We start from the raw sequence: 13360 nt of genomic DNA on the forward strand, positions 1-13360 counted from the left end.
TGCAATTTTGACAAAACGGCCTGAATAATTTGGATAGTGTTTTGCTTCAGTATAGTGAAACTTGAAGTGAAAGGTAATATAGTTCACTGCTCATGGCTTCCAGATTAAGTCTAAAAATTACATTTCACTTCTTTTTCTAGAAACAGTTTTGTTTGGAAATATGTACCAGAGCAGTAGCATACATAAGACAGACATATGTATCTGTATATACAATTTTCTTTTATTAACAAGGTACGTTATTACTGAACAAGGCAACTGGGAAATACAAGGACTGGACATATACATGAAAATTTTACAACTTGACAAAAAATTGGCATATGACTTCTGTACAGATGCGATTAATAAAGGTTACAACTCTACTGTATTTGATTAAACACAGTCCTAAGCACTTACATTATGAAAATATGAAGTTGATCAGAGAGGTCAAGTTCTCAAATCTAAAAATAATAACAATTTAAAAACTTCAAAACCCTCTATCTCCATCCATTTTACTTATCATCACTACAGCTTTTCCTGCTACCATATACATGAAAGATTATCAAAAATATATTGATGGGTCTATCGCTAATCATGGCTGTTCATATTTACATTAATTTAGCAAATTCTTCACCAAATACATATACATATACAAAACTCAATTTATTTGCCCTTAGTGAAAGAGTCATTAAAAAGTTAAAAACCATAGAAATGCCAGTTAGAAATAATGCATTCCAAAAATTGGACTTGTTTACAACAAATGAGAACAATTGAAAATAATTCATGATAAACGATGTCATTTTAGTACAAGTACTCTCACAACACTGTAGTTCCAATACAGAGTTAACAGAAATTTTGTCCTGTGTGTTCTTTGAGTAGCATCTCCTCTTCTAATAATGCTGCAAGAAAACAAAAGAAAAAAATTAAGCAGTTTGTCATGCATCTTTGAACAAGGCAGAAATAATCCAAGGGACGAATATTCTTTCCCCCACTTCTCAGGGCAGGAAGCCCTGTCCCCATTTGTACTGGCCCAAATACTCAGAATTCTTATTTCTTACTCCTTTGAGCCCAAAATGGGAAGAGGAAAAAAGAAAAAAGGAAAGAGAAACCAAATATTATCTGTATTTTAGTGCGGTTTATAAAGCACACACCTTTGCCAACAGTGTTTTTGAGTATGGTCTTGGCTGATTTTTGTATTTGACTACAATGCTTTTGTAGCATGCTTTGAACACCCCTAACAAAATCAGTCCTCTCTACCAAACTCGAATCCCCTCCCACCTGCTTCTCAATTGAAAAAGAGCTTAGACAGGAACCAGACGCTTGGTCTACAGGCACTTCTACACAGACATGAGCACCTAAGGAACTCTGCAATACAACACACAGATACTGAATGAATCTACACATACTAAGGATTAGACAGCTACTGAAACACAGACTCTTGGAATTATATTCCACTCAGGCCCATCTGAGTCTGAGAAACACAGAAGCGCAGTTTATGGTGCTCCCAGCATGTGAGAAAACATCAGATGGATCAGTTGCTAAAGTCTCTGCTTGCTTCTCTGAGTGACAGGCATTATGGAAACAATGCTGTGGTTCTTCACTGAGTCAAATCAGTACAACACAATTGTTCATAATGCACCGCAATAACTTTGTCAAAGTGCTGACACCACATAACAAGCAAAATTAGATCTCACTGTCAAATCCAAATGAAGTGGATTGAACTTCCCTTTTTATTTCTAGAGATGCTCAGTGCATCTTCTATACTTGCTGTCTGGAATCCCTGTCTTCCAACTCCACTGAAGTCTCCCCATGTGCTATTACTTCACCTATGCATTATTCTTACTTATTCTTTAACTTTCATGATGACCAACTCTTAACTTTTTTTTTTTTGTAAAAGGATGGAATGACAGGTAAACCACCTTTAGTCTATGCAGCCACACTCCTAGTCTTCAAATCTTGACCCCTTTTATCTCAGACAGCCCTCCATTCTTTTGCTTTCCTTCTAAATAATTACTCTTTTATTTGTCTTTCAAGTCACCTCCCTTATTCCTCTCAAATCAAGCCCACTGGGGTAAATACAACATCTTTGGCCTTCTCTTTTCGCTACCTTTTTCCTAAGTGACTTTACCCAAAACACAAAATCCGATTATCTTCTCTATGTTGATGATTTCACACAAAAACCTCTTTCTCCAATTTACCGCTTCTCTCTACACATTCTCACACCTGTTCATGTGTATCTATCTGAGCAATGTTTCCTCCTCCAAATTCAAATACTTTTTACCACAGCTTTTCTTGACAAACTTTGGCAACCAAAGCATCCTACTTAGGTTACAGACCAACGACAAAAGCAAGTCTTCAAATCTTTCTTGTCCTTATATCTTTGCATGCAATAACTACACATCAGCATTTTGCAGGTTTTCTGCAGTCTCTCTCTAGAACATGTGCTGCTTTGTCCACTTGTATGTCAACAACCTCTAATCCAGGCCCTGAGCCTTTTCTTGTAAGCTGCATTAGTTTTCTGATTCAGGTCACCATACATTGACACAAACAATGCTGCTGGCACAACTTAAGGCAAGATGCAGGAGCAGAAAGTAACTGAAGCTACATAAGCAGCTCTGCTAATGTACATGTAAACACAGTTTATCCATCTCCCTTTCATTAACACTTCCATCTGTGATAATCTTGTCTACTTCTATTTTTTATAACTACTTCCTATCTCATACTCCCTAAGCTCTCTAGAGCCAGGATTTTGCATTGTTTGTTTGTACAGTACCTGGAACAGAAGTATTTACAGCAATAATTTAGGACCCTTTGCATTGCAGTGACATAAATGCCATCACAGACACAAAATCTGTACAGGACTTTTACATGTTAACAGGATAATGTTAAGGTGTTTCAGATCTTACCAGATTAATTTGTGCTCTGTCGCTGGACTTTTGGTCCAACGCTCTGAGTTTCTTCTTCTGGATTTGGGCGTTTCCCTGCACTAATGCCAGTACCAAGGGCCGTTCGTCCTGATAATTTAAAACCAGTATTTGCATTAAGACTCTATTGTACCTTTATATATTCAGGAAAAGCATTTGGATTTTTTTGTTACTTAAATTACCTGCTTGCAATAAGTGCGATTGCTGATTGTCTCCATGAGCATAGTGTAAGATACTACTTGCTTGACAGTAACCTGTTCAGATACAGTAGATATTTATCATAATAAAGAAAATTTAGAATTGCAAGTGAGTGTACAATTACATTCTTTACAACAACAAAAAGGAGCAAATTGATTTATTTTCCATGATCAAGAAAAATTCCTGCCAGAAACCATCCTGAATGCAGAAGAGCTCTTACACATAAAAAGCCTTGTGGCAGTCTACAGTGGTTAAATATATATGCACTTATTATGAACAGTGAACAATATTAAGTGTGTGCCTATTTATGTGTGATATTTGCAATGAGCAGAATGTTTATAACAACTTGGTGCTTGGATATATAATTTTAACATTTGTTCTGCCCAGTCTCCTCATCCTTCTTATTATTCTGTTACAGACATAATAGTGAATCCTTAGCATAACTAAGCTGTTAAAAAAAAAAGCAAGTTAATGTAAAGAAAGATGCAAACTATCTTCTTGTGCACGTAAACTATTCACTGGCAACCTTGACATGGAGCGCCCTGCATAAACAGTGCAAATCGGCAAAAGCAGTTGCAAGGTTTCTTATTCTGACCAGCTGTGGTGTTCCAGTTGCATTCTGGATGTTTAAACAAAACACAGATTAGAGTCTTTCATGATCAGTAAACACACCACCTCTGTTAATACTGCAAAGAAAGAAACAGCTGTGCTAAATGTGACTGCAACTTTGGTCTGTCACAAGCCACATCTTAAGTTTCTGCAAAGTAAGTAACAAAAATTTGCCTCCACAATATGAGAACATCCACACAAAACTGTGGAAATTTATTATATATGAAAAGAGTGCTACTGAAATCAGAGAAAAGAAAACACACAAATTTTGCTATCAAATACACAAAGTGAACTCCTTACTTTTAGTTTCTTTCATTTGAAGTAATCTAGGATAATGTTTATTAATTTTTGTTCACACTTGTGACCCTCCCACTCAAGAGATACAAATACTGTTCTAGATGAGCATTTTAGAAATAAAAGCAACAAGACAAGCAAGTTCACGCTAAGAAATAATTTTTATGTTTCAAGAACAGAAATAAGGCCAGTTCAAGTCACAGACAGCAGCTGTCTAAAAAAATAAAATCTATCCACGTTATTTTGATGTTTAGTCTGTTTTTCCACAGGTGCAAGGATTTGGAGATCCTCTACAGACAGGCACTGCCATTATACCTTGCTGCTGTACTCCACTTGCTCCTGTATGCGAGTCTCCCAGGGCACACGGCTGAACAACTGTATGACTGTCACTAGTTCCCAGCTGAGTTCCTGGATACGCAAGAAAAAACACTTAAACATAAACAGAAGGTACAATTCCAGTTCTGGAATTTTAAATGTTGGGGTTTTTTTCCCCGCTCTTCAAGAGGCAAACTTTCATTGTGGCTTTTTTTTTTTTTAACCACCTCAGAACAGATCCAAAGCTTTAAAGCTTTTGTTATTCCAAACACACACTTGCAAATTCAGATGAATACACAGTAACCTCCTATAAAATGAGTATGTTTCCAATGTGAAAAGTGTATGCACATGTATACATTTAAGTGTATATGTATATACTCTAAGAAGAAAAGAGTGCACATAATATTATTTTTTTTTCAAACTAAGCACTTCTTGTCTTCTAAATTTCTGAACTTCAATAAAAGATCAAGCACTCAGGTCTAAGGAGTCCAGACTTTAACTCTTTGAGAAGAACTGTACTGGCCAATAACAATAAGGTTGATCTTCCTCCACAATCTGCTTCTAACCTTGACTAAAGCCTAAGGACAACACAAAACCAGTAAATTCCCAGTTCTACTGTATCATCCGTTTACAAGGTACAAATAGTCCAAGGTGTACATAGTATTCAAGATGTTGATGCACTATGGATTTACACAATGTTAATATTGTTCTTTTTTCATAACTAGCTAATGCTAATCTTTGTAGGTTACAAAAAAATATTAATAGTCTAAACTAATTTTCATCAGAACTGTACAATAAATTCTATATTAAGTTCTCTCAGTGACCGTCCACCATAATGTTGTTGACATTACAGTAGAATTAAATTCCAGTAAATCTAATAACAACATCAGAAAACTTTGCAAATTAACAGTTCTGACTTGAAAATTCACAAATCACTCCTTATTACAAATATCAGGATGCTGGTAGACTTCTAGAAGAAAATCATATTCAAATGCTTTTGAAATCAAACTGTTTGATCCACCTTAAGTAATTTTTGGGGGGAAAAACAGGTTAAACAATTCTTGCACATCTGAGATTTAAAGAAATATCTAAAGATGTCTTTATAAATTTGAAAATGTGATGTGCACTGAAAGCAACTGTTTTTTAAAATATACAATGCCAATGGCATTATAAAGAAAGCTCGTGTGCTTTAGTTCCAATAACTCCATGTATCGAAAGAATTTGACTGACCTCCTGTACTACCACAACCAGAAATGCTTTCGCCTGGTGAATAGCCCATTAGGCCACCATTTCCATTTCCATTTGGATTAGAAGGCACTGTTGCAAGAAGACCTAAGCAACAAAATAAAATATATAGACATAAAGAAAGAAAAAAAAAAAATTAAGTGTAGCATACTTTTTCCAAATGACAGCAAATTCTCCACCCTCACCCTGAGTCATTTACCTTCATAACAGTAGCACATCTCTCCATCTTGCCTGCTTCTGGGATCTTGCCAAGTAATTTTAGTTCACAACTACTTAACAAGCATTTTCTACGTAATATTCTGCATAACTTCTCCAATATTCATTAGCTACAAGTATTTGCTATGTTGCACTGAAGTGCAATGCATCCATATTCAATATCTGAACATACTGACTGCTTACATGTTCCTGAGCAATTTAAGTGCACATGGTTCACTTCTGAGCAAAGGGGACAGTGTTTCCTAACAAGAAAAAATGCTACCAGAGGCTGAACTGGTCTTGATTTGAATAACAGCATTTGCAAATGCAAATACAGTGTGGTTGAAACACATTAATTTTTTAATCACTGGTATTATAACCTATCTGTACAATATCAGCAGAATGCACAGAAGATCCAGAAGACCCCACTCAACCTCTTTCTTCCCTTTCTTGGTTACATCTAATATTTTCATTTACTTGGATACACACACCTGGTCCCCACACTGAGCTCACACTTGATAACCACTGCTACGGGACAAAAATCATCAATTGCCAGAAGGTGAGAGAGGTTTTCAAATAAGTAAAGCGAATATTCTATAACCATACCCAGTCCTCTGTATCGTGAAAGCTGCTGGTAGATTTGTTTCATCCTCTCAATATTCAGACGGCTTGCCTCTGCATGATTTACCATTGGTTTGGGATAATTAACTCCTATAATACATTTTGCAGCCTTCTGGATGCTCTCTGGGGCATTCCAAGGATCATAGATGTATTTTGCAGGGAAGCCTCTAAGTACTGGTAAATAACGTCTTGAAAAAAAGAAATATAAAACAGTCATTCTAAGTATAAAGCCACCTGACAGCTTAAGGGATATCCATAAATCGCTGCAATTTGAATTACCTGATATAATCCCCATTTGGGTCAGTTCTTCTGCCAAAACCCACTGGACAGTAGCAGTGAAAAAACTGCTGAAAGAAGGAACTACAGGAGAGCCACATCCAGCTTCCAGCATTTACACTCCAATCTGCATCAAGTAAGAGCTCTTCAAAGACCTTGAGATATTAGAGCAACAAATTAGTCTGAATGTGGCACATATTTGAGGCCCTTTTCAGGAATTGTTCATAGTTTCTGATTTCAGCAGAGGCAACCCAGCTCTTCAATGTAGCAAGACTCTTTCTCATGTGGCAACATTCACAGAACGCTCAGTACGCAACTGCAAATACTTACCTAAATGACAAACTCAAGAACAAAAGTGCGATAGCCTGTTTAGCTTTTATCCTGTAAAAAAAAACCTTGTAGACATCTCAGAAAACTACAACAAAGTCACACATTCTTGCAGAAACACATTCTTAAAAAAGAAATCCTCAAAGGGCGGCTGGAGCCTGACTGCTTGCAAGTGGCATGTATTGATTTCAGAAGAGTTGCTTCAGCACGTGACACCTGAGGAACCTTTGCAAACTTCCAGAAAACAGAGAATACACAAAGCACATTTCAAACTCAAGTTGTCAGTCTGAATATCTCAACTCGTGCAGCACCTTTCACTATGCAAGGAGTCCCAAGAGTAGAATTCAAGAGTTTCAGGGTAGTGCAAACATTCAGAAGTTGCATCCTTGAAGGCTAATAGTTAATCTAGTATGTCACAGTTTTGAGGATGCACACTTAAATTCCTGGAGGTATATGAACAAACAAACACACTGAAAATGATGGGACAGATAATGAACTCTGGTCTGAATACAAGAAGTCTTCTCTGATAATTTGTACCTCTATTACATTAAAAATAACCCAAGAGGAAGTTGATTTATGAATGTTTTAATTTAAATCTGGAACTCAATAGTTGTGAAACATTCAAGTTACCAGCATTGATTGTTTTTTAATTATCAACACAGACAATGCTAACTTGTCTAAAAAAAGTTTCACTGTTCAGTCAGATTGCTAGCAATACAGGCTAACAAGAAATAAAGAGAAGCCTTATTCCTTGAAGGAGCACATTCAAGTACCTTTTATTTCAAAAAGTGCACTGAGAAGTAGTTTTCAGATACTCATTTAATACCTATTTTTACAAGTTCTGATTTTCCTTTCAAACTTGTATCATTTCCAAATGTCTCAAACAAACCATCATCTTTCTTCACGCTAAGACACTAAAACTTAACATCTTACTACTGCCACCCAACTTCAACTAATATTATTCCAATATCAAGTCTAAATAAGGTAATACCATTGAACAAGGATATATCTCTCCCCCTCCATATATTAAATCAGGCATTCATTCTACAGTATATTCTGAATAAGTGTTACAAAACTATTTCCGTCTAAATATCTGCAACTATTTGGGAAAAATAGTTTATTTTGAAAAATAAGACTTATAAAAGAGTTTTAGGAAACAGTTTAAATAGAAAGTGACTAATAATGTAACAAGATCTTTAGATAAACATTAAGTGTTAGCACACAAACGTTCCACTAGATGCTGCCATGGAATAAGACTTTGGAAATAACGTTGCCGTGGAAAGCCACATTAACTTTTGCTTACTACAGACATGTGAATGAAACATCCTTCCACTGCACAAGTCTGGCCCCCCACCCATATATCTGGATTATTTCAAAAGTTAGAACAAGTTGGCATTTATCTGCAGTATATAGCTTTGTAATTTGGCTGAGTTACTTACGTATGTGCATCTCCAATGTCTTCATCTATGAACTGTAAAAGGAAAATTTCTAAAGCAGCTTATGTTGCTGTGTAACCAAGACAATTTTGATTTTTAAAATGAAAGGTGTTTGCTTACAACTGATTTGTTAAGAAACATGAAATTCCATAAGATTATGTACATATATAAATATGAGATCACAATCCTGATGGGAAGTAAATTTTTTTTTAGATTTCAAACACAGAAAGCTACTTTTAATTTATTATCTTTGCTCAGCAAAAGATGTGCTACCCCTCTAAAAATGTAAAAGTGATTCAAAAGCTAAGATTAAATGATTCCACTATTTTCTTCAAAAGACTGACATTTGTAATTTGAACTTCAGTATCTCTTAGATCCTTGCATAGAAATCAACTGCACTGAAACTTCAGTTATGTAAGGTTGGCCATACTCACACTTCTAACATTGGGCAAACGGACAGAAACTACTGAAAAGACTCTCTCAGCTTCTAGTTTTCTCCCTCTTATTCCTGTGGTGTTTTCCCTTTGTAGGAAAGCAGACACAAGGTGTGAACAGAAACTGTTCACACAGTATGACTGGAAAAAAACTTCAACTGTAAGAGTAACCAATGTTTATTTGCCAAGATTTAGGAAGAAATTTCAAACTTTAAAGAATTTCAGACCTATTCTGACCACAAGAAACACTCTAATATTCCAATAAAAGGGGGTTTTGAATAGGCAAAATTTCAGCACCACCGACTTATCAGAACTGATTTAATTTTGGCCATAGTTTAAGGTTTAAAGGTCAACTTACACCACACAGTAGCAACAGTTCTAGAATGACTACCTGAAACTCTAACAGGCACTTTAAGAAATTCATGAATAAGAAACAATACCTTCACTCCTTCTTCCCAGCTAATCCAGAGGTCACCTCGAGTCAAAAAGCATGCTACAGCATGCCGGGCTAAATGGTGAATCCAACCTTCCTGACGAAGCTGTGTCATAATTGCATCAATCCAAGGAAAACCTGTCCTGCCTTCTGCCCACTTGGCCAAAGCCTCAGGATTCTTATCCCATGGAATTTGAACACAGATAGGATTCCCCTCCATTTTATCAAACCGTGGATTGTTAGTTGCCGCTGTGTAGAAAAATTCACGCCATAACAGCTGGCCATAGAGGGAGAGGGGAGGGGAGCTGTTCTTTTTTACCTGAAAATCATCATTAAAGGAAAACGTTTTATTAGGAGAAGGGAAAAATCACGGCATCTAAGAATGTGTAACTGACTAGATAGAAATCATACCTTTTTGTACAGATCCGTTAACTTGAAATAAAAGAGACGACAGGACAAACAGCCAAAGCGGAGGTAGGGACTAAGCCCTGTAGGGCTTGCCAGAAGGGAATTCGCATTCATTCGTGGTCTTTCAAAGTTTGCTACCCAAGCCTGAAAAAAAACCAAAACCAAAACAAAACCCACACAGTAATATCGGACTACAGACTAGGTAGCAACTTGTAAACAGAAAGGTAGGAATCACACACTCTCTGCAACTGAATCCAGACACTGGACAGATAATCACATTACTTATGATATCTAGGGGTTCCTTGTGAATCAGCAGAAATTTCTAGAAGATAATTCACCTCCATGCAGAGGGCATTATCTGTCTTCTAGAACTACCTATCCCTTTCTTTTAAATACAGAGGAAACCTAGACAACTAGCAATATGTTAGCTGTTAGAGCAATTCCTCTTCAAAATTCTAAAAAGTATGTTTCAAGTAAAATTACCTCCAAAGAAAAAATACTTTGAATAGAAAATAGTATAACAGATTTTCTCTAAAATTCAAATTAGAAGACAAACTGCTATCATCTTTTAAAACTAAAAACCAGCAACTTGATTTATACAATTATATCGAGGCCTTGAGTTCAAGTTCATGGCTTTTATTTCTTTTTTAAAATGACTTGCCCAATTCCTTTTACATTCCACTGCAAAACACAACTGTGTTTCCCAGATGTGTTATACTTGCTATGATTTAAAACACACCTTTCGTTCTAAATGTCTTTCCAATCGTGTGAGAGCTTCTGTTTCTCCCCCTGGCCATACTGCAGAAGGCAAACCATCTGTGTCAAAACCTGGAAAAAACAAATTGAAAGAAGGAAATTCCTTGTTTGCTTATGCTGTAGGGCAATAGAATTCTAGCACATTGATCCTTGACTACATTTATAATATCTTGAGAATAACTCTAAATTGGATACCTAGCAAAGTACAGGTTTTAAAACAGTATGCAACCAAGTATTAAAGCACATTCAATACCCCTAACTTGCAGCAAAATCAACTTCTTTTTAATTTCACATTTACATTACTTTGTAAGTTTTATATGCTGAACACACTTACTTCAATTCCACTTCTGTTTTTTTTGCACAAAGTGACCACTCTATGATTTTTCAAATTATTTTCAAATTCTCAGCTCTGTACTATGTGGGCTGTCCCAAAACCACAACCTTTTTATTTTTTTTTTTAATTACTACTAAGAAGCAACAATTGATATTGTAGTTTACAGGAAGTCTAAAAACTTTTCCCATCAAGTTAAAAGCATGAGTGCTGTCTTCAGAACATTCCTAGGTTTCATCGACCTTGACTTAAACAGACAGGATTATTGTCAATTTGATGCTAAACACATATCTTCCTTTCAACTTTTGCAGCTGAAGTAATAAGATTTCTTCCACGCTCCCACACCCCACCCCAAGATTGTTCATCAGGTGCATGAGATGATTTGTCTGCCTATAGCTTAACCACCATATAGTGAGATTCTCTCTTTGTATGAGAGTTCAAACAGTAGAGCTGGGGTGTCAAACTCATTTTCACTGGGGACCACATCAGCCTCATCATTGCCTCCAAAGGGTTGAATGCAATTTTAGGACTGTGTAAATGTAATTATTCCTACTGTATAAATGCAGTATTACACAGAACAGCCAGAGTTTAGCCAAAATCTGTCCAGACCCTTTTGTTAGCAATTTGGAGGTTATACCACATTTGCTTGTATTTTGGGGGCAGGGAGCAGAACAGAAGAGAGAAAGGGGATTCACAGGACAATAGCTTGATACAATTCCTTAAAATTAAATTAAAAAAAACCACAAGACTTCTTTTAAAAAAACCTTCTAAAATAATTATTTGCCTTATTATCATCTTTTTTGGCACTGCAAGACAAGATTTTTTTTTTAATTAACTTGTGTAATAGCAGATTAATGACCTGAAGCACAAAGATACCAAACACATTTAATACAAAATGAAGTATCAGAGACTATTAGTAGCTTAATGATTATTTGGTACCATGGGAAAATGGCTATGCTGTATTACAAGAAGCCAAACAGTACTTAGTATAGTTTGATCAATCTGACCTCCCAAAAAAACCCCAAAAACACACAACTAAAGCTTACAGAGTTGATTATCATTTTTTGTTCCTTTTGCATGTTGTACTTGGCATCAGTTTAACAATTAACCATAAGTAGAACCTCTCCCACAGTTATTTTAAGTATTATGCTTTTAGTGGAGATTACATCTTATTAGTTCTAAAATGTCAAAGCCATCTTCAAACGTACCTAGCTCTTCAAGTGATGGGACACCGTATTTCTCATCATGGTCATCAGAAACTGGAGTGGTACATTTTTCCATTACTTCTGGGGTTATAGTCTCCACTGGCATCTCTAGTGGCTCCATTCTGCTAATTAGGGTCTGGTATCGCTTGTAAGTAAGAGGAGGTTGTCCACCATTTAATTCTATTATTCTGGATTAAAAAAAAAAAAAAAAAAAAAAAAGAAAAAGAAGAAACATGTCAGATAATAGTATATAACAATTATTTTTTAAAGTAAAATATACAGAGAAATATCTTTTTACCTGCCTCTGGCATGTTATATAAAAATCCAGACAGTTTGAACTACAGCTTTACCATCTTTTTTCCCCCCACTAGGGAGACATACAGATTAACTGTTTATAACCAAGTCAATTTTTCTTCATTCCTGAGTTGAAGAAAGTCCCTCAAGAACAAGCAAGTAATGAATATGGACAGCTCAAGACAAAGAAAAATACAGCTCAGCGAAGCAAATGAAAGACCGTAGCTACATAAGGATACACCCAAGTCAGCTACAAGACTATGCTATTTGCTCTAAAAGAATCCCCTATTTTTGTACTCTGGTGTTGAGAACAGCATTCAGTATTACAACTGTCTTAATATGGGGAAGAATTAAGCTCTAATTAATATACAGTGACTGTTGCAAAACCACACAGTTTCCATATTTTGCACTGTCACCTTAAGCATATCTAAAAATCTCAGAAGCAGGAAAACTTCAAAGAAATAATTTACAAAGGGGTAGATTGAATCGGCTGTTCATTTGTGGGGGTGTGCTTGGGCAGGGATGGAAGAAAAGGAATTTTCAATTTAATAAAAAACCCAAAACATTGATTTCAAACCAGTAGATAATTCCCTTTCCATTTCCTCCCACACGTCCAGCTTCCTCTCATACATTGGCTTGTAAGAGAAAAAAACCAGGCATCTACCACAATTAATGACTCAATGTTCAGAGAAGCCAAGTCATACATTTTAATAGTTTGGGGATTATGTTTCTATAATAGGGAGCTAATACTAATCCATTTAAATAGATCCATGGAAAAATATAAACAAGACATTAAGTAAGGCGATGCAGCAATATCAAACCCCAACTACTTACTGGATATATAAATGATATGAAACAGTTCTTGAAAAACAAAGGACTTTCTGCTAACTTGTGCACAGCAAGTGAAATAAGTACCAAAAAAAAAATCTAACAAAACAACTAAACAACAACAAATCAAATTAGGGAGAAGTTACAGGCATGTTTGCATAACTTCATTATAAAAGACAGATAATTAACATGATCATTATTTTCAAAATAACCTCAAATTGAAACTGTAGCTCAGATACAGTTATGTAGCATTTT

At 35.8% G+C, this 13360-nt stretch overlaps 1 protein-coding gene across 1 annotated transcript in view; it reads right to left on the minus strand.

The window, feature by feature from the left end:
- Positions 1-240: 240 nt before the first annotated feature.
- Positions 241-13360, minus strand: part of CRY1 (cryptochrome circadian regulator 1) — a 41045-nt gene continuing 27925 nt past the window's right edge. The window contains exons 4-14 of the mRNA XM_080361665.1: positions 11987-12171; positions 10431-10519; positions 9695-9835; positions 9291-9602; positions 6657-6808; positions 6363-6565; positions 5547-5648; positions 4317-4409; positions 3083-3154; positions 2883-2990; positions 241-875 (exon numbers count right to left, since the gene is read on the minus strand). Of these exons, the coding sequence (XP_080217791.1) occupies positions 2887-2990; positions 3083-3154; positions 4317-4409; positions 5547-5648; positions 6363-6565; positions 6657-6808; positions 9291-9602; positions 9695-9835; positions 10431-10519; positions 11987-12171 (1453 nt within the window). The 3' untranslated portion in view covers positions 241-875; positions 2883-2886. The remainder of the gene's footprint in view (positions 876-2882; positions 2991-3082; positions 3155-4316; positions 4410-5546; positions 5649-6362; positions 6566-6656; positions 6809-9290; positions 9603-9694; positions 9836-10430; positions 10520-11986; positions 12172-13360) is intronic.

Source organism: Nesoenas mayeri (genome assembly GCF_963082525.1).
Source record: "Nesoenas mayeri genome assembly, chromosome: 1".
Taxonomy (NCBI): Eukaryota; Metazoa; Chordata; class Aves; order Columbiformes; family Columbidae; genus Nesoenas; species Nesoenas mayeri.